This window comes from Sinocyclocheilus grahami, unplaced genomic scaffold, assembly GCF_001515645.1.
Source record: "Sinocyclocheilus grahami isolate Dianchi unplaced genomic scaffold, SAMN03320097.WGS_v1.1 scaffold219.1, whole genome shotgun sequence".
In the NCBI taxonomy this organism is placed as follows: Eukaryota; Metazoa; Chordata; class Actinopteri; order Cypriniformes; family Cyprinidae; genus Sinocyclocheilus; species Sinocyclocheilus grahami.
Genome location: NW_015505398.1, coordinates 1200041 through 1220518, shown reverse-complemented (window position 1 = coordinate 1220518; position 20478 = coordinate 1200041). Strand labels below are relative to the sequence as shown.

Sequence of the window (20478 nt, the reverse complement as noted above, 5' to 3'; positions counted from 1 at the left end):
GCCAATCAGAGCACACCTCACTTTTCAGACCGATGAGCTTTGTAAAAATCGACGCGTTTCAGAAAGGAGGGGCATAGAGGAGCAACAGTAATGTACAGTATGTGGAAAATTGTGTTTTTTTTACTTTCAACTGCATAAACATTTCATTACACCAAATACACAAAATAATGTTCTTTTTAGCAGCATCATATGACCCCTTTAATCACTGACTGCTAACTTGTTTTCAGTGAGCTTGAGTTTTTTCTTCTATTTTTTTATAATTTAGGCTAGTATTAGTTTTTTTGTAGTATTGACACTGGTGACAAAAATTATGACATTTCTACAATATCAGAATTTTGATATTATAAAGACCTTATTTAAAGCAAAAATAACTATACCGTGATATATATTGTTACCGTGAAATAAAATTACTCATATCGTGACATAAGATTTTGGTCATATTGCCCACCCCTACAACTCAGCTGGAAAATGGCATCGATGTCGAAACCAATATGATGAATTCAAATAGATGGCACTGACCTGCATGACTTTAGGTAAGATTGTTTTGTTGAAATGGTCCTCAAGAGTTGGCGCACTGAAGTCTCTCCTGAAGACATCTTGCTCGTCATCCTGCAGAAAAGATAAAACTTATATTTGACATCAAGAACAGATTGTGATCAGGTAATGATGACCTGCCCATTACTCACCATGAAGAAAGCTCCTCTGTGATAGTACTTCTGCAGAAACTTGTATTTGCCCTTTGTTGCTTTGTTGGTGACAACTTTTCCATTTGTCCGCAGTTCTGCTCTTCGCTCTTCCTCAGTAAGAGTGCGAAACCTCTCGATTTCTGCTTTCTCTTTCTCTATTCTGTAATGTAAGAAAAAGCCATGTGGGATTATCATTTGTTTTACTAGTGTGAAACAAAACAGTGTTTGCAAAGATGATGAGTACTCACGCTTCTCTGTCTTCTCTGTCCCTCTTAATACGCTTCAGTTCCCTCACTTTCCAGGCTTCATACTCCTCCTCCTCATTTTCTCCATCGGTGTCCAGAGCATCAAGAGCAGCCAGAGTACGTTTGTTCTCCTCATACTCTTTCTTGGCCTCTTCCTCTACGATCTTCAGTGTGTAGCGCCGCCTCTCTTCAGCCTGTTTTTTGGCCTCGATTTCCAGCTCTTTCTGTCTCTGCTCCTCTGCTTCTCGTTCTGCAACTGTCACTCGGTCCTTCCTGGGAAATCATATTGATGAGAAATTATATAAATTGCAGTGCTCATCAGTGCTATTTTAGTATAATTTATGTTTAAAATTTTAGTTCTCATTTTAATATTTAGTACCAAACAGCTGCTGGTAGCCATTCCCACATGAAAAAAATACTGTAGTAATTTATAGTAAATACTATAGTGTTTCTGAACCATACTATAGTAAAATACTTGAGTTAATTTGTAATATAACAACTATAGTAATATAAACAAATTACTTTCCCAATACTGTACTAAGTTTAATACAACTATAGGGTATATTATACTACAATCACTACAGTTTATTTTTCCTCCACTTCAATTTCCATCTCTGGTTCAGCCTCTTTACCCTTCTTCACAAACTGGAAATCCTCCTCCTCTTCATCGGAGGACTCCATCGGGGCATAGTCTGGACGCTTACCCGACACATATCGCTTCACCTTCACTTTCTCCATAGAAATTTCACCTGAAGTTAAATAAAAACAAAACATTGATAGTGCCATAAGCTGTTTTACTATAGAAAGCAGTTGCTACATCTTATAGATTTGTGAAAAACATTTTCTAAAATTATGAATGAATAATTATGCACTCAGGACGTTGTCATTACCATTGTCAAATGTAATAACCACTGTGGTGGTTTATTATTGCAAAGTTACCAAGTCTTGTAGTCATACAGAAAAAGTAACTGTAACTGTAACATAGTAACAGTTTCCCCCCCATATTTATTCTACAGAAAACTGTTTGTACAGTAACTATGTGAAAACTACACACGTACATGTATGTTTAACGACCAAGAATGTTATGTTTTTATTACTGCATGATATTGCACACTCACACGATGTCAATACATGCTAACGGTCAAAGCTAAGTGTTTCTCAAACAAATACCTTTTTCATTGCGGATCGGCACGGCTCCTGCCGTCGACTGAATCGGCGGCTGCTTGGCATTTAATGCGTTTGCTCCTGACATTTTGGAGAATTCACGAGGGTCCCTTTACACTAGAAAACAACAAAATCGCTGAAAGTCTTCGTAAAAATCCTGTTTACGGTCCTTTATCCGCTAACATGGACGTCCCGGAAATTGTACGCCAATAGGAAACCGCACTCCGAAAACTCGTCCCCGGAAACACTGACCTGTTAAGTAGTTCCTACCTTTACTTGCACTTTTATAATTCAACAGATTATTGATTTGTCCTGTCCTTCCCTTTTGGTGACAAGTTGTCAGCGGAATAACAGTAATCAAGTAAAAGAGCCATATATTCTAAAATCATTACTACTATTATTATAAAAACAACATGTTTTCTACACTTCCTAAAATCATAAATTAATATTGATGTCCCTATTCTCACTCAAATTAATATCCTATCTCCTTCAAGCAGTGTTTGCTCTCAGAATCATCATTTCACTTTTATTTTGTCATTTAATAGCTGTGGTTTATTTCCCACAGTTACAGTACCAAGACAATTCTTGTAATCGCTTACAGTTTTACTGTAAACTAAACTATGGTTACAACATGATACATCTTAGTAATAAAGCATGATCTTTTATTATTCATATTGAGCCATTGAAGAATATTAATACACAACAACATTTGTCACATTTAACAAAACTTTAATTTCATATCTGTGCAAGTATTATACACTTACATTTGTATTATTAAAAAAAATCTTTACATAAAAAAATCGTAACACTAAAGCCGACTCAAATATTAATCCGTCATTCAACCTGATGTCGTTCTGGAGGACTTTATAAAGCGGAACGCAAAAGAAAATGTCGAGGAAATCTTCATCAACATCTCCTCTTGTGCTCCACAGAGGAAAGAAAGTCAAAACAGGTTTGGAACGACTACAGAGAGGGCCGAACTGTCCCTTTAGGGCAGGGATCCTCAAATCTGGCCCACGAGATCCACTTTCCTGCAGAGTTTCGCTCTAACCCTAATCAAACACACCTGAGCATGCTAATCGATGTCTTCAGGATCATTAGACAATCACAGGTAGCTGAGTTTGATCAGGGTTGGAGCTAAACTCTGCAGCGCATTGGACCTCCAGGGCAAGATTTGAGGAACCCTGCTTTAGGGTAAAGAACATCCCTTGACGATGATCAGTTACAAAAAAATAAAATAAAAAGCTCCATAATTTCCACCAGTGGCTTGTGTGACACCATCATAACTCCACTCCTCTCTCCCAAAAGAGCTGCTGCAGTTTCTCCTCGAGAGCTGCATTGGTGCCACGGAGCCCTTTTGCCACCCGAGACGCCCACACGAAGTATTCTTGAACCCTTTCTGCCGTCCAACCTGTCAACACAGATGCAAGACAGCAGTCTTACACAAGCAGCATAATTACAGGCTGGAAATGTATTCGTCTCCGGAGCAGCAGTTTTAATGTCTCACCTGTGGGAGTGCAACGATTGAGGTCCCGCAAATTGTACAACTTGTCTGCAAGTTTCACTAGCTTGGCTTGATGGCTGCGGTGTGGTGCGTGCTCCACTTGCAGCCGTTTTCTCTCCTCTTTTGGTAACGACCCGTCATCTGTAACCTCCTGGACGATCCTCGCCACTGTCGGTCCAAACACAGACTCCAGCTCATCGAAGGTTGTGTCAGTGTCCTCTACTGTGTCATGAAGCAATGCAGCCTGCATCACACAAGAGCATACAGTTCAATCAATGCATTTGCAAAATTCCTTTAGCCTCTGTAATAAATCAATGCACGGCTCTTTAAATAAAACTGGTTATTTCTTCAATAATTAAACATGTTTAGTGTACAAACTGATCAAAGTAACGCACAAACATATCTCTGACTCACTTGTAAAACTTCAAGATCTGTGATTCCACCCTCATGACTTAAAATCCTTGCCACCCCTGCAAAGACAAGAAAAGCAGCTGCATTTCTGGAGTCTGTCGGATTATATATGCTTCGTCTTTGTAGTGAAGTGCTCTGGTACAGTACCTATGGGGTGATTGATGTATGGTGTGGCATCAGGATCTTTACGGCGCTGATTTCGATGTTTCTCTGCAGCGAAGTTGACCGTTTCCAGCAGCAGCACTGCAGTCGACGAAGAGCTCATAGCTACTTTTGTAGAATATGATCATGCACAGTCTGATTATGCTTTTATAATAGTTCGGACTGATTTGTTAATGTACAACACAAAACATGCAAGTCAATCATAAGTTTAAAAATAAGGGCGATGACACATTATATATCTACATTGTTTGTAAGTCTGTTTTTGTGTCCGCATGTAAGACGTCCGTAGTGAAACAAGCGTAGCGATATTCGTTCGATTCGTGAAAGAATTGTTCTTTTGAGTTGGATCTTTTCAATGAGTCGGTTCACGGTTCGAAATGAAATGAATAACAGAAATGCTAACAGTACACACGTTAACATGGTGTATTATACCTTTTCATCAACAAGCATATGAAACTATGAAGTATAGTTCTGTTAGAGCGTGCAAGGAGTGAGGAATTAGTATGTTTGTTGTTGCAAATGACTTATGAATCATGGCTGCAACAAAATGAACCGAGTGTATTCAATGATAATAAACACGTGCATTAATAGAAAGACGTAGTAAATATCGATATGTGCCTACGTTTCAGAATCTTTAATGCCAGTGTATGCCACATTGGCACCTAAAACTAATGGAAGACGCAAAAGAATCACTGAATTGGTTTTGCTGTTCAAAAGAACCGATTCGCGGAAATGACTCGGACTGTCAGATAGATAGCGAAACCACTACCGGAAAAAGGTGGAGTTTAGAGCTGCCTGAATTCTTCAGAGAGAACTTTCTGGTAATGCTGATTTGGATGCTACAGTGCTTTAGGGCCGAAAAAAAGGTTTTAATTTGGCATGTTTGATTAGTTTTAGTAAGATTTTTAGTATGTATTCTTGTTATCAAGAAGGAATGTCACATGAATCTTCAGAAGTCATTCTAATATTGTGAATTTTGCTGTTTAACATTACTTATTTTTAATATTGCTGCTTGATATTTTTGTGAAAACTGTGATCATATTTTTCAGTGTGAGTAGAAATTTGAAAATAATTTATTTGATAAATCTATTTCTAACATAAATCTCTTTACCGACTGTAGATTATTTCATTAAAATAAATCTTCTTAATTTTCTTAAAATAAATCACACTGACCTGGGACTTTTGAATAGTAGTGTAATTTTTTAAATGTGGGATTGGCATAATAAAATAGTAATTGTGATATGATTCATCAGGAGGGAGATCAGCGCTGGGTGACCACTGCAGGAAGTGCACTACATCTTTTACAGTCTGTCTATGGTTCTTTCTCCAAAGTGTATGGGATCGGTAGATGTGCCAAGGTGAGGATTTGTGACAAAACCCTTTCCATCATAGATTGGATGAGAATCAAGGCAGTCTTTCATGTCATTTGTCTATGTATGTAGATGGTGTATGAATCCTGGAGGGAGCTCATGGAGGAGGGGGAACAGAGAACAAGACAACCTGAATTTGCAAAAGTATTTCTTATTGACAGAGGTCAGTTATTTAAAAAGAAATTACATTTATATTTAGATGTACTCTTACAGTCTTTATCTGTTGTAATAAGAGCTGGCATAACTTGTATTTTAATATTTTAGATGTGGACTTTGTTACTCCACTCTGCTCTCAAGTTGTTTATGAGGGATTGGTAGATGATATTTTCAGAATAAAATGTGGTAAGCAATTATATATTACAGGCTCTTTGTCTTAATTGTTTAAAACATGTTTATGTCTATCTATATAATGGGTTAATTATGTTCAAGTTCATCCTTTTTATGTCATTTTGATTTTGCTTCTAGGCAGTGTGGAGTTTGGACCTGATGTCACTTCCACTGACAAGAGCATCAAAGTGATGCTTAACTCTCAAGATAAAGTAAGAGCTACATAGACTTTATTACATTGACAGTGGTTAGTAGCTACTATTTTAAAAACGACCCTGCTGCTTGTTTAATTCATCAGGTGTTCGATGAAATAAGGAACGAGCATTTCTCCAATGTGTTTGGCTTTTTAAGTCAGAAGGCCAAAAATCTTCAAACAGCATATGATGTAAGTGCTTGCTACAGATGGCACGTGCTTCATACATAGCACATTAGGATACATATTGTGACATGTGACATGTCACAATATGTATATTAGCAGAGAATATTAGCATATTCTCTGTGTGTGACAGCAATCAAAAATATGTGAATTGGTAACAGAAACGGCGTGGGATGGACATCCAAGACAAACATGCAAAAAAATCAGGAAGGGGGCCAACACTTTTTCACACCACTGTATACTGTTACAAAAGATTTCTATTTTAAAAAATGCTGCTCCTTTGTACTTTCAATTCATCAAAAATCCTGACAATCATGGTTTCCACTAAAAATGTTTTGATTTTAAGCATATTTTGATTTCTGAAGGATCAAGTGACAGACACCGAAGACCGGAATAATAGCTGCTGAAAATTCAGCTTTGACATCACAGGAATAAATTAAAGCAATAAGCCCCAAGAAGCCGGGGTTTATAGTGAATTTCAGCGAAGCAGAGTGCCTAAAACCCCTTTAGCTGCTATAAATTCACTGTAAACCACGGCTTCGCAGGGCTTACTGTTTTTATAAAACGGTTATTGTGTTATTCACAAATCAAAACAGAGCAAATAAAGTGTAATTATATTAATAAAAACATTATTCTTCTGCCAAACAATGTAGTTTCTCAGAATCGGTTGTGGTTGCAACAAAGTGGCTGCCAAGCAACACACAGATGTAAACAAAGGTGTATGTTTGTAGAGTAATTTACAACAGCTTCGAACGTGGCTCAGCCAATCAGAATCAAGCACTGGAACTATCCGTTTTATAATATATGATTTATAGAATTTTTTATAATTTATTTTAAATAGTAACATACTGTTTTTTTTTTACTGTACTTTTTGAATAAATATAGACTTGATAAGTGTAATAAACGTCTTTCAAATAATAAAAACAGTTTCTTAATAATAAATATAAGAACATGCTTTGTTCTTCCACTAGATATTGGTGCAAGTGAATCTATGATGAAGAAGAAAGCCAAGCAAGATTTCCAGGAATTGTTGAAGACTGAACATTGTAAGATGTCTTGATAAGTATCAAGTCTTGATAAGAGATCATGCAAATCTGAAATATGAATTCTACAACACGACACTGTAATCTCACCCATTTCTATATTTTCTCCGCTCTTTCCCAAATACTAGCATTACTTGAAGGCTTTGAGATCCGTGAATGTATCACCTACATTGAAGAACATATCAACAGACAGGTATGAAAAAACAACGCTGTTATTGTTATAAGACACTGGTTTGATAATGCTACAGTAATAATAATGCTTGAGGAAACTCTGTCCATCAGGTGTCAATGATTGACAGTCTTAGACTCCTTTGCCTGTTGTCCATCACAGAAAATGGTGAGTCTGATTAATTCTTGTATATGGATTCCATGTCTTAAGCTGTTTATTTGATGAACATCTGTTCAATAATGCATTTAATTCTCCCACAGGTCTTTTGTCCAAAGACTATAAATCTCTTAAAGCTCAGTACCTTCAGGTATGTTATGATCTGAAAGTTCACATTTATGAACTACTCATTTACCTAAAGCTTCATTAAGCCATTTTACTTTATAAGAATGCCTTTAAAACAAGTGTTTAAGTGGATGATCTTAAATTACTGAAACTGTTTTTGAGATTATGTCCTCTGTGGTACCATATGTTGTCTCTTGTTCAGAGTTATGGTATAGAGCACCTGCTGACGTTTGCAAACCTGAGGCAGCTGGGTTTGCTGGAAGAACAGCAAGCTGGAGAAACACTGACAGTCATGGAGAGTAAAGTGGGGAAACTTGTCACTGACAAGACTGTAGGTGAGAATGTGGACTCTCTCATGCACTCTCTCTCTCTTCCTCTCTCACTCTCATATTTATTATATATTGACTACAATATACACGTACATGCACTGGGGAGTTTCCTATGTTTCCGTTCAGGGAAACTGACGGATGCCTTTTCCTCATTGGCTAAGAAGAGCAATTTTCGAGCTCTGAGTAAAAGACTAGCTCTGGTTAGCTAACTTTATTTTTATTTTTTTAAAGAAAAATAAATAAATACTGTTTAAAATTATGATATTTACTTCATGATCATCTAATCTACACATATAGGTACCAAAGTCTGGTGAGGAATATGATCTTCGCGTTCCGCGAGACATGGCGTATGTTTTCAGTGGTGCTTATATTCCTCTGAGCTGCAAACTGATCGAACAGGTTAGCTTTCAAAGAAGGCTTTGGCTGCTTAGCCTTTATTTTTTTTTCTTGTTCTTGCTAAACAACATTTTAAAGTGTTGGCTTCTGGCCTGTGCTGTCCGCAGGTGATGGAGAGAGATGGTTGGACAGGTCTGGAGGAGGTTGCACGCATGCTGAATAGACAGGAATTTGCTGTAACAGGTTTGAACAAAGAATTTGTTTGTATAAAGCTCTTTGTAAACTGAGTAAACATAATATGATGGTGTAGTATTTCAGAATATATTTATAATTATTTAGTCAACATTTCTTATGCTGAGAAAACTATTATTATTAATAATCATTTTATTTGTTTTTTTTTGCTATCAAGCCTACATTTCCCCCTCTTTTGTCCTGTTTTTGTTTCAGGCGGCTGTAGTAGTTCAGAAGCCAGGAACAAAACTGATGCTCAAAGGATTGTTCTAGTGATGTTTCTTGGTGGCTGCACCTACTCTGAGATCTCTGCACTCCGGTTCCTTGGCAAGGAAAGGGGTAAAATATTCTAGAATGTATTTTGTGTTTTTATAAATACTTATTCCATAAAACAAATGGAATATATGGTTAATATAAAATTGTCCATTTGAAAGGTTGCAGATTCATAGTGGTCACTACAGCCATCACAAACAGTGCACGGCTTCTGGAAGCATTACTGGATAACAGTGCTTGAGTCTGAGAAAACATTCCACAAGAGGACACTTTATGATCATTTCCAGGAGAGGGCAAAATGGACAGAATATGCCCTAATCATCCCGGACATCTATTTCATCCCAAAACAAATGCACTATTAGAGGGAATGACAAAAAGATGTGATTATTCTTAAAGGGATAGTTTACCCAAAAAGGAAAATTCTGCCATTTTTTACCCACCCTCATGTGTTTCAAACCTGCATGACTTTCTTTCTTTTGCAGAACATAAAAAAATATATATTTTGAAGAATGTTTGTAACCAAACCGCTTAGGTGACCATTGACCTGTATTATATGGGGGGATAAAACACTGAAATGTTTCTCAAAATATTTTATTTTATTTTTCACAGAAGAAAGAAAGTCGGCATGTCTGGAACGATATGAGGGTGAGTAAATTAGGACAGGATTGTACTTTTCAGGTGAACTGTCTTGTTAAATGTCTGCGCAGCTGTCATCTGAATTTATGAATTTAGAAAACTGCACTTTATACAATTTTTTTATACAGTTTGTTAAGCGTTTGCCATGTGTGTAATAACTGATTCAAGACTGATCAATAAAACAGTTACTGGTGTCAGGTGTGTGAAACAGTGAAATGGCCCAGTGGTCTAGCTATGTGTACATGTTCAAGTGTAAGTTAAACAGTTTATTTTTTAAATGCACAACAATGCTGCATACTATACGCACACAAATATGTGACCCTGTACTTGTGGCAATAGCCTAGACCAGGGTTCCTCAAATCTTGCCCTGGAGGGCCAATGCGCTTAGAGTTTAGCTCCAACCCTGATCAAACTCACCTATCTGTGATTTTCTAATGATCCTGAAGACATTGATTAGCATGCTCAGGTGTGTCTGATTAGGGTTGGAGCTAAACTCTGCAGGAATATGGATCTCGTGGGCCAGATTTGAGGATCCCTGGCCTAGACTGCATGGGTTAAAATGATATTTTTCTTTTATGCCAAAAATCATTAGGATATTAAGTAAAGATCATGTTCCATAAAGGTATTTTGTAAATTTCCCACCATACTTATATCAAAACTTAACTTTTGATCAGTAATATGCATTGCTAAGAACTTCATTTGGACAACTTTAAAGACGATTTTTTTTAATATTTAGATTTGTTGCTCACTCAGATTCCAGATTTTCAAATAGTTGTCTCTCGGCCAAATATTGTCCTATTCTAACAAACCATACATCAATGGAAAGCTTATTTATTCAGCTTTCAGATGATGTATAAATCTCAATTCCAAAAAAATGACACTTTGTTATGAGACCTATTAGATATGTTTAAATTTAATATTATCTATTATCTAACATAAATTCAACCTAGCATGAAAAGCAGCTAGTTTTAAACAAATGTCGGTATGGAAAAAGCTAACAGAAAAATATGCTAGATAATATAGACATTAAACATAGTGCAATAAACAGAAACACAAGATATTTCTTAATTAATAAATGGTAAAATAGACCATTATTATTGCTGCACAATTATTTATTTGTTGCAATACATTATCATAGTACGCTGTTCATGGAAAAAAAATCAGGAGTGGTCGTTCAAAACTGTTTCTGAGGTCATGCTGGAGCACGCACGCGCAGAGAAGCTCCAAACAGCCAATCAGAGGAGCGCTGCTGTTTTGACGCATATTTTGAATCAGACAGAAACAGTTACGCGTACGAAGACTACAGTGAAATATTCCTTTCTAAAATACAAATAAACAGCGAAGAGCCTTGTCTTGGGACGAGGATGAGGAAGAGGTGAGTATGTGTGCTGATATGATATTCTTTTAGGGTGTTTATCTACGAATGCGGAGACAGATTTAAGCATGCGTGTCATTTGAATTGAGTTTGAGTTGTAACGTTAGCTTGTTTTGAAGATGATAACATTAGCATTGTATTTCAATCCACACACGCCATCATTACATGCCTGAGATTCGTGCAGCGCGTAACGTTACTGCTGTTGACAGATAGCAAGTGTTTTCAGCTCATTTAACTCCAGCTTGTATGAGTGGGTGGGTCGTATAATGTCATAGTCAGTGTTGGGGATAGTTACTTTTAAAAGTAATGCCTTACAATATCGCGTTACTCCATTTAAAAAAGTAAATAATTACGTTACTGTTAATGGAAAGTAATGTGTTGCGTTACTTTTTAAATCTGAGCAGGACTTGCTTGTTTGTTTTTAAAATAAAAAAGTTCTATTTTTGGCAAATATAAAAGCCTTTTCACACCAGAAGTGAAATGAATAAGCCTCGGGCTGAAGGGAAAGTACATTTACATCTGTACAGTAGAACGCAGAAGAAGACATTTCAACACACTTCAGCAATAAACAAAGACACAAATGTTTGTCTAGAGTAATTTGTGCTTATTAGTACGGTTGAACTGGATCATCGAAGGTCAGAAGCAAAGACATTGGTTAATAGAATGGGATTAAATACATAAATTATATTTGTGTTGTTTAACATTTAATTATCAAAAGTAATGCGTTACTTGAAAAAAGTAATCTGATTACGTAACTCGCGTTACTTGTAATGCGTTACCCCCAACACTGGTCATAGCAGACATTTTATATAGTTCTTTGTGCATTTAATGAATGAATATAAAAAAAAAAAACGTTTCTTCACATTTCTAAACACCTGAATGTACAGTAGATAATGATGTAGTAACTTCTGTTAATGTTATTAATGGACGTAATCACTGGTGGATATCTAGAAGTACACATCTGTTAGAATAGATGCTTATCGACACTGTGTTTTCTATTCTTTCTCTCAATGATTTCAGTGAGTTGATAGCTGCAGAATCGGTGGCATGTCTGAATAAAGCTCTCTGCCACCTAAAGGACATCTGGGAGGAAATTGGCATCCCTGAGGATCAGCGATTAGAAAGGACAAATGTGGTTAAGAATCATGTCAAAGTGAGTGTTGAGTTGTACTTGAGCAACAACTGATGAATCCTAAGAAAGAGTGTTTTCAGTGATAAACTAACAAAACATGTACTTTAGAGTCTTCTGGACATGATGATTGCAGACCACGGTTAAGACAGCTGACTCCACTGTGATGTGACCCTGTCTGTGTCTGTCTGTCTGTCTCTCTCTCTCTCTCTCTCTCACACGCACGCACGCACGCACGCGTGTCCTCGTGTTTTACTCTCACAATGGGCCTCGTTTATGAAACGAACGTACGACAGAAAATTGGGTGTACGGTTGTTTCACGCACGGTGCGCACATATTTACGGCAAGTTTATTTTTTATAAATCTCAATACGTACGTGGAAAATGTTATACATCGTTTAAACGTTTATACATCAGGCCCCAGGTCTCAGCTCGTGTACGCAAGTTTTTGAGTTACCTGAACTTGCGCGCAGCATAGTAAATACGGTGGAGAATTGTAGAATGACAGCATTTTGTTCATTTTTATTTTCCTGACCGTCAAACAAAGCTCATTAGTCGATCGTTAACCAGTAAGATTAGAATGTCTTTTTCTTTATTGTTTAGCTTTATATGTGCGAATTGGTTGTGCATCTTTTTCCTTCCACTCAACTCTCTGTTAACATGCTTGGATACAGCCAGCCTAGATTTATATATTAAGTTGCTCAAGCAAGTGGCAAAACATTTAAACTACTTTTCTTACGTTATCACAAACTTACCATTGACAGAAATAGTCAGCTCTACTGCCTTTCCTTTTGCATTGAAATCTTTATTACAAGCAATCCTGCCGTTCATAAAGAACTTTGTTTTGCTACCTCCACGAATGCCATCTGTTATTGCTTTCTTTATCTAAAAGCTCTTTTCCTTTAAACCTAGCCAAAAAGCCATAACTTATGTGTTGACTTTGAAACACAGTAGATTTTAATTATATGCATTTATGGTATAATCACTGCATTTTCGTGTCAATCCATGTTCATATTTACCGCAAACAATGCGCTGTTACATTAATTCAGCGCTTGCAGCGCAACAAAAATAGACTTGCAGCGGAAAACAATCTCTGCATTGCTGCAGACGCACCGCTACTGGAACGCATAGCCGGACAGCAACCGTGTGCAGTGTGCATGCTGAATTAATCTGTTAAAATTTGCACCGCATACGCACTGCAAACGGAGTAATGTGAACCGGGCATTATGTGTGTGTGCTGCGAGTGGATAAGCACACGGTCTCCGGGAGAGCGCGCAAGCGCTGAATGGTTTAAACACTGGCAAGAATTAAAAAGAAATGCAATTTATAAACTTTAGTGATGATGCAACACTGCCTCGATTGTGCAAGTGACAATTCCTGTGTCAACTGTGCAGCTCGCTTATGGTACATTCACACGGGGCGTCAGCGTCGATGCTTGATGGAGGGCGTTTCTGAAGCTTGGTGCTGACGCGACCGTCCTAGTGACAACAGTCAACCACATTAGTTTTCTAGTGTTGCATGAACGCGATTGGCTAGCGTCTGCACCAGATCAGTTGCATAAGGCGATCTGATTGACTGACGCCTGCGTTGGCGCTTGAAAAGTTCACACGGGGCGTCGGTGTCAACGCCTCTCATTTACTTTGAATGGAGTGACGTCAAGCATTGCCGAAATTAATTGTGGGTCCGTCGCGTTGCGTTGGGTCCGTTGCTCGTGGCAGAAGTTGAGAACTTTTCAAGCACCAACGCAGGTGTCAGCCAATCAGATCGCCTTATGCAAATACCCTGGTGCAGACGCTAGCCAATCGCGTTCATAGAGGCCGCTCTCGTACTGTATAATGACAGCAGACCCTTCTCAGCCGTTCCAGCAACGGACGCAACCCGGAAAACTATCGGCATGGATTTTTGCCGATAACCAATAGTTCCAGCAAAAAACTATCGGTGCCGATTAATCGGCAAAACCGATACATCAGTCAACCTCTAATTAGGGCTGTCAAAAAAAAAATCCAATTTAAAATATTCGTCAAATTTAAAATAAAATTCTACGTACTTTTTGCATTCGAATTTTAGGTGTGTGTTAAGGTGGCTGCCTTATCAGTGACGCACGAGATGCGATGACAATGTAAGTGTCATTACATTATAATGTTGTAGCGAATCAGCTCAAAGGGGAAATATGAATAATTAATCATAACTAGTTATAATTAATTATAAATATTTAGATCCGCTGTAAGCGTTCATTTGACCTCTCAGTGTCAACTGTCTGTTAATTCTAAGAACGTTAATTTCCTGGTTAAGGAAAATAACTTTCTTACTGTACAATACTACTTGGAGCATGTAGCAAAAATCTGCATGATTAGGGACTCCAGTTATGAGCAAACAATGAACAACGTCAAGTGTGATACAAGTAAGACTTTATTAACTACATAAACACTTAAACTAGTCTAACATACACATACACACACACACACACACACACATACAGTTGGTATAGGAAAAGGGTTAAAGCTTAGGCAGTAAAAAGAAGAGAAATAAAAACATGAAGCTATGGTACCATTTGATATTCAGCAGATCTACAGCCTGAAGGAAACATCAGTTTCTTAGTTCAAACACACCTTTGTAAAAAGGTGCAAATGATACTTAATGTATCAATTAATAAGATACTAAGTTTGATACTTGCACGTCTTGTCTGTCTGAAAGAGTCCTGATGCAATCTGAAGGCTCAAGTTAATCTTTGCTGAAGTTGGTTGATGAAAAAGAACCAGTTTGAGTCAGAGGATCTTGGTGAATGGAAAGTCAAGGCCGAAGCCTGGCGCGAACTTAGGGTGTCCTTAGGAGCGTTCTAGCTCACATCCTCATCTTCTCAGAATCTAACAGAACCGCAGACTGACTGGCTGTGTTGGAGCCCGCCAGGCATGCCCGCACCGGCTCAGGCTCCAACACGCTTCTTAGCAGAAGAAGAACAACAAGAGAACAGGGCGGAACTGTGCGTGAGCCATTCATAGAGACCAAACATGATATAGGTGAGGTTATATTAACTAGTGGTCTATCATAACATGCATAAAAAAACTGTATAAAATTCAAAAGACAATATACACGAACAGTAATGGTATACACAATGACCTGAGGATATGTGTGTTCATTCACAGAAAGGTTTTCCTATGAATGAATTATAGAACAGTCCATTTCTCTGGGCATTATGTGTCTTTCCTATGAGGAAAATGAGTGAGTTGCTCTGCCCGCATTCCTTTGGGCAATAAAACCAGTGATATCAGCATTGGTTGCCCTGGAACCGGAGGCCTGTTCTGCCTTTCTGAGGTCCATAGTCCCTCGTAGTTGGTTTGTTGACTGAGGGGTGTTACAGAGTATTTGTTAAATATAACTAAAAAAATTGTGTGTCTGGTTGGTGCAGACGCTACAATGTTTTTGTTAGCCTATCCAGTTGAAGCAACTAGATGTGGCGCTGCTGCGTTGTTGATTACAAATATTGCGGGAAAAGAACATCAATGCGGAGAAGATCTTGTTTACGTCAAAACTGAAACCAAACCGTTCACACAGAACGCATATTTCGGGCATCTATCACCGTTGCACTCGCGTCTCGCACAAGAGAACCGCATGTTTAGAAAGCCATGTAAAATGAATGCAAGTTCAACTTTGAAAAAACATATCTCGAGACTTAATGGTGGGTTTTTTCCCCCATCCCACTGCAACTCGAGTTTTTAAACGAAAAATGTACTCTGTATGATTGGCTTTCGGCCTTTTGTATTAAACTATGAATGCATACATGATGCTGTTTTGTTTATAGTTGTTTAAGCAACTTAATTATAATTGGTTTATAAACATTATTTTAAACATTATGCACTTTTTTTCACAGATAGTCATGTTATATGCTCGATGCGCCCTCTTGTGGCCTCAGGAGAAAAGCCAAAAGCTTTTCTTTACCCTAACTGAAATTATGCATTTATAATTCGAATTTTGATCATATTTAAGCACAAAATTCGAATTTAGTTTTTCAGCCATTTTGACAGCCCTATTGTACATCACCTTCAGCATTATAATTATTTCACCCACGCCGGACAGAGACTGAGACGATGGCCAAACCTCTCACAGCAGGTGCGTCATCAGCTTGAGTTCGGCCTTTTTAGAGATCGCCGATCAAACATCCCAACGCAATTATCGGCAGATAGTGATCGGTAGCCGATCAATCGGAGCACCCCTACTATATACTGTATTCTATATACAGTACCAGTCAAAAGTTTGGACACACGAATGGGAAGTGTGTCCAAACTTTTGACTATACTGTACTATAATATAGCCTACACATAAAGAATATCGGCCGATATATCGGTATCTATCTTTTTTTACTCCCTAATAGGCGTGGCTGACTCTTAACTTTTATAAAGAATATCTCTTTGGATTTGAGACTTTAGTCTTTGCAACTTTACAGATCTTCTTTATGCACCAAGAGCTTGTAACACTCCAAAGAGAAAGGAAAAATTGAAATTGCATCATATGACCCCTTTAATACGTTAATTCAGCAAGGATTCTTTACATTGTTTGAAAGATTTCTAATTCAAATAAAAGATGTTCTTTTGAACTTTTTTTTTATTCATCAAAAAATCCTGAAAAAATGAATATGGCTTCTACAAAAATATTAATCAGCACAACTGTTTTCAACATTGATTATAATATAAATGTTTCTTGAGTACCAAATCAGCATATTAGAATGATTTCTGAAGGATCACTGAGGACTGGAGTAATTGTTGCTGAAAATTCAACTTTATTTATATTTAATATAGCTGTAATTTATCATAGGAATAAAATATGTTAAAATGAAAAACAGCTATTTTTTATTTTAATATAATATCTCACAATATAACTGTTTTGACTGTATTTTTGATCAAATAACTGCAATCTTGGTGACTTTATAAACTTTGCCAACCTCTAACTTTTGAACAGTAGTATATTACGTTATAAGGTTAGCCTTTAGTAATCGAGTCTCTCTCATTTAGCTTGAGAAGAAGCTGAAGGCTGAGATTGAACAGTGGGAACATGAACAGAACAGAGAGTTTCAGGTGAATGGTCAGAAGTTCATGCAGTTTGTTACTGATCAATGGGAGACGTACCGGCTGGAGAAAGAGCGGGAAAAACAGGAGCGGGTATGTATTTGACTTTACTGGACATAGGAATATACCTGTACTCCAGAGCTGTGAATTAGAATTCTGATTTTATACATTAACCCAAATTTGCTGAGTAGTTTGTATTTATGAATTATGCATTACTAGAGAATGACCAGTTGAAACCATGAAGATTTAATATTGATAGATTTTAATAATGCAATAACTGTCGTGCAGCAACTAAAGAAGAGCAAGCAGACAGAGGAGGACATGGTCTATGGCACTGTGATCCGGACACCGACTAAACGAAGATTTCTGGGCAGCACAACACCTTGTAAAGCTCGAAAGGCAAGTACAATAGGATTTTATTTCCTGATGAAGACAGCAGAATTAAAGTCAATGTGAAACCCTGTTCACAGCCCTTTTTACATGTAATGTGTCATATTTCTAAGTGAAAAGAGTATTGCAATATAAAACATGCAAAGCAGGACTTGATTTTATCCATTGGGAATTGATTGGGTTGTGAAAAGTGGGTGTTCATGTTGGTTTTATTCTCATTAAACACCTTGATGCACACATTTTTTACATTTTAAATGAATGCATGGCTGTTTCAGTATTAACTCTGGCTTTTCCTCAGCTAAACGCTACCTCCAGTACTGGCACTTCTAACAGCACTATCCGATCTGTCTTTGGTGGTACTGTCTGTCATTCTCCTATATCGCGTCCTCCGATTTCAGAAAGCAAGGTCAGTGCATGCCACGGCCATAACAACACCATTGTTCTCAAGCTTTTAATTAACTAATTTGCCCAATCCTTTACTGATTAACAAAGTTAATGTGTTACTACTTTCCTTACACGTCTTTTTTCAAAGCAGGGTAATGTGAAGACTCCAGGCCATAGCAAACCTCCTCATCAAGGTTTGCTAGAATGCAATAAGGAGAATATCTCTCATCTAACTGGTGGTGTGGCTGGGATGACGAAGGTACCAGCTAGTCCACAGCGTAACTTCAGCATTAACTCTGTCGCAAGCACCTATTCAGAATTTCAGGTAAACTCGTCTTCATCTTCTCCATCAGTAACTCACAGTCTGGTCAAAGAGAGCAAGAGCTTGAAATGAATTGTGTTTTAAAGGAATAGCCTTAGAAACCCAACAATTACAATTTGCTGAAAATGTACTCGCCCTCAGGCCATCCACAATGTAGATGACTTTGTTTCTTTATCAGAACAGATTTGGGAAAAACAATTGTATTACATCACTTGCTCGCCAATAGATCCTCTGCAGTGAATGAGTGCCATCAGAATGAGAGTCCAAACTGCTGATTAAAACATCACAGTAAACCACAAGTAATCCACATGACTCCAGTCCATCAATTAATTTCTTGAAAAAACTGTGATAAATCCATCATTAAGATGTTTTAAACTCCTCTATCCATAATATTGCTTTCTCCAGTTAAAAAGTAATCTTGTCTGAATCCGGAGAGAAATATGCACTCTTTACAAGAGACAACAGTCTCATATCTGTGGTTTTTGATGTGAGAGGACAACAGGGGATGGACTTGAGGAAGCATTATTATGGATTATGGACTTGTAATTTGGCTAGACACCACAGTTTAAAGTTAAACTGTGTAAATGATGGATTTGTTTTTTTACAACCATGCAGCTTTTCACTTTACAAGACGTTAATTAATGGACTGGAGTGGTGTGGATTATTGTGATGTTTTTATCAGCTGTTTGCACTCTCATTCTGACGGCACCCATTCACTGCAGAGGATCCATTGGTGGGCAAGTATGTAATACTAAATTTTCTCCAAATCTGTTCCCATGAAGAAACAAACTCATCTACATCTTGGATGGCCTAGAAGTGAATGAATTTTCAGGAAATTTTCATTTTTTGGAGTGAACTATTCCGTTAAGTGTATAAGTATATAAATGCCTATTTAAAAAATGTATGATACTGGCATAATGTTATGCTAATAAAAAACTTGTTTCTAAAGGAATTTGTCAAGCCTGAATCCATATAATCAAGGTTTGTTAGAGATTTATTTCCAAACATCCTAAATTTTGCCTATTTAACTGTATGGTTAAACACACTGCTTAAACACACTTTGATTTGCTAACACTGATTTGCTTATGTTGTACTGTATAATAAAAGTAACACTTTTATATATTTAACTAAACACTTTTATAAAGTATGTATGGACAATGCAGTCAGTTGGTAATTATTGATAAATAACCCCTTATGGGTTGATCAAGACTGACAGGGTCCTGTATTACCCTAAAGGGGTTTATTTTGCAGTAATGATTGGCTGACTGTACATTGTTAAATGATTACTGAACTTACCAAATTATATCTAATATACAGTAGTTACAATCTTTTAGTTTAAACAGAACAGGCAAGTAGGACATGTTCCATATGATATCATTTTATACAAACAAATAAAGTTTTCATTGACCTCTGAAGGCATTTGTGTTGCATGTATAATATCTGATTAGTTGCACTTTTATACATCCTCTTGGCCTCTCTTTGAACTGGGCTGTTTTTCTTCCTAATCCACACTTCTAACCAAGACTGTCTCTATTTATTTACAATTCAGTTAATGCCTAACTGCCATTATCTGTCACTCTGTCTTTAATATTTTTAGGCTGTAAATATATCCAGTATAAATTATGAGTAACCATTTCATATCAGTGTTCAGATACATATTTTCATGTCAAAATGTCTCTTAATCTGTCATTTTCTTGTCACAGCGAGACCTCTCCAAGTCATCTAAATCAAAACACGTACTTGAAATCCTGAACTCAACCATCATTCAGCTTTAACTCTACTGCATGCAACACTTTCTGCTATTAGGACTGGGATCTTTAGATGATGGCTTATAGGTTCTTGTTCTTTATAGCTTTAGCTATGCATTTTATATGTAAATGATGCGGTTTAAGGTTAAAAAAACACATTATTTTCCACATAATGTACATTATTGTTTCTCCTCTATGCCCACCTTTCTAAAACGCGTAGATTTTCACAAAGCTCATTGGTCTGAAAAGCGAGGTGTGCTCTGATTGGCCAGCTATCCAGTGCGTTGTGATTGGGTGAATACTTCAAGCGTGTGATGGAAATGTTACATACTTACCTTACCATACTGTAATGCCCTGTGTCCCGGCGCGACAAGACAAAACAATAAAACCCATTATAAACAAGGCATTTGTATCATCCAGTGGGGACATAATTACTGATTATGACTTAAACTGTCTTTTTACGCGTCGCGTTGCGTATCGCGCTGTGTAAACATAAAACTGTGTCTGGAGAAATGACAAACAACAAG

General features: G+C 37.3%; 4 protein-coding genes across 6 annotated transcripts in view; 2 read left to right on the top strand and 2 right to left on the bottom strand.

The window, feature by feature from the left end:
* Window positions 1-2324, bottom strand: part of LOC107596495 (microfibrillar-associated protein 1-like) — an 18766-nt gene extending 16442 nt beyond the window's left edge. Inside the window, exons 1-5 of the mRNA XM_016287242.1 lie at window positions 2102-2324; window positions 1521-1680; window positions 935-1204; window positions 687-846; window positions 520-609 (exon numbers count right to left, since the gene is read on the bottom strand). Of these exons, the coding sequence (XP_016142728.1) occupies window positions 520-609; window positions 687-846; window positions 935-1204; window positions 1521-1680; window positions 2102-2183 (762 nt within the window). The 5' untranslated portion in view covers window positions 2184-2324. The remainder of the gene's footprint in view (window positions 1-519; window positions 610-686; window positions 847-934; window positions 1205-1520; window positions 1681-2101) is intronic.
* Window positions 2325-3227: 903 nt separating this feature from the next.
* Window positions 3228-4693, bottom strand: hddc3 (HD domain containing 3). 3 transcript variants are annotated; one of them, XM_016287181.1, is made up of 5 exons: window positions 4605-4693; window positions 4158-4280; window positions 4014-4069; window positions 3603-3843; window positions 3228-3506 (listed from the first exon to the last, which is right to left on the bottom strand). In XM_016287181.1, the coding sequence occupies exons 2-5, from the start codon at window positions 4273-4275 to the stop codon at window positions 3376-3378; spliced, it is 546 nt and encodes a 181-aa protein (XP_016142667.1). In that variant the 5' UTR covers window positions 4276-4280; window positions 4605-4693; the 3' UTR covers window positions 3228-3375. The 3 variants fall into 3 exon arrangements, with proteins under 3 accessions (XP_016142667.1, XP_016142666.1, XP_016142665.1); XM_016287180.1 differs by lacking the exon at window positions 4605-4693 and adding an exon at window positions 4403-4479; XM_016287179.1 differs by lacking the exon at window positions 4605-4693 and having other exon boundaries at window positions 4158-4462.
* Window positions 4694-4784: 91 nt separating this feature from the next.
* On the top strand, window positions 4785-9343 carry LOC107596494 (vacuolar protein sorting-associated protein 33B-like). Its single transcript, XM_016287241.1, has 19 exons — window positions 4785-4794; window positions 4890-4993; window positions 5426-5530; window positions 5615-5705; window positions 5807-5884; window positions 6008-6081; window positions 6168-6254; window positions 6407-6439; window positions 6899-6911; window positions 7217-7291; window positions 7417-7481; window positions 7571-7625; window positions 7718-7764; window positions 7942-8074; window positions 8195-8268; window positions 8366-8467; window positions 8572-8647; window positions 8852-8974; window positions 9070-9343. The coding sequence occupies exons 1-19, from the start codon at window positions 4785-4787 to the stop codon at window positions 9147-9149; spliced, it is 1425 nt and encodes a 474-aa protein (XP_016142727.1). The 3' UTR covers window positions 9150-9343.
* A 1466-nt stretch (window positions 9344-10809) lies between these two features.
* LOC107596493 (protein regulator of cytokinesis 1-like) lies at window positions 10810-20078 on the top strand. Its single transcript, XM_016287240.1, has 8 exons — window positions 10810-10919; window positions 11940-12072; window positions 12160-12180; window positions 17054-17200; window positions 17396-17506; window positions 17796-17903; window positions 18033-18206; window positions 19907-20078. Exons 1-8 carry the CDS (start codon window positions 10909-10911, stop codon window positions 19976-19978), a joined length of 777 nt encoding a protein of 258 aa, XP_016142726.1. The 5' UTR covers window positions 10810-10908; the 3' UTR covers window positions 19979-20078.
* Window positions 20079-20478: the final 400 nt, after the last annotated feature.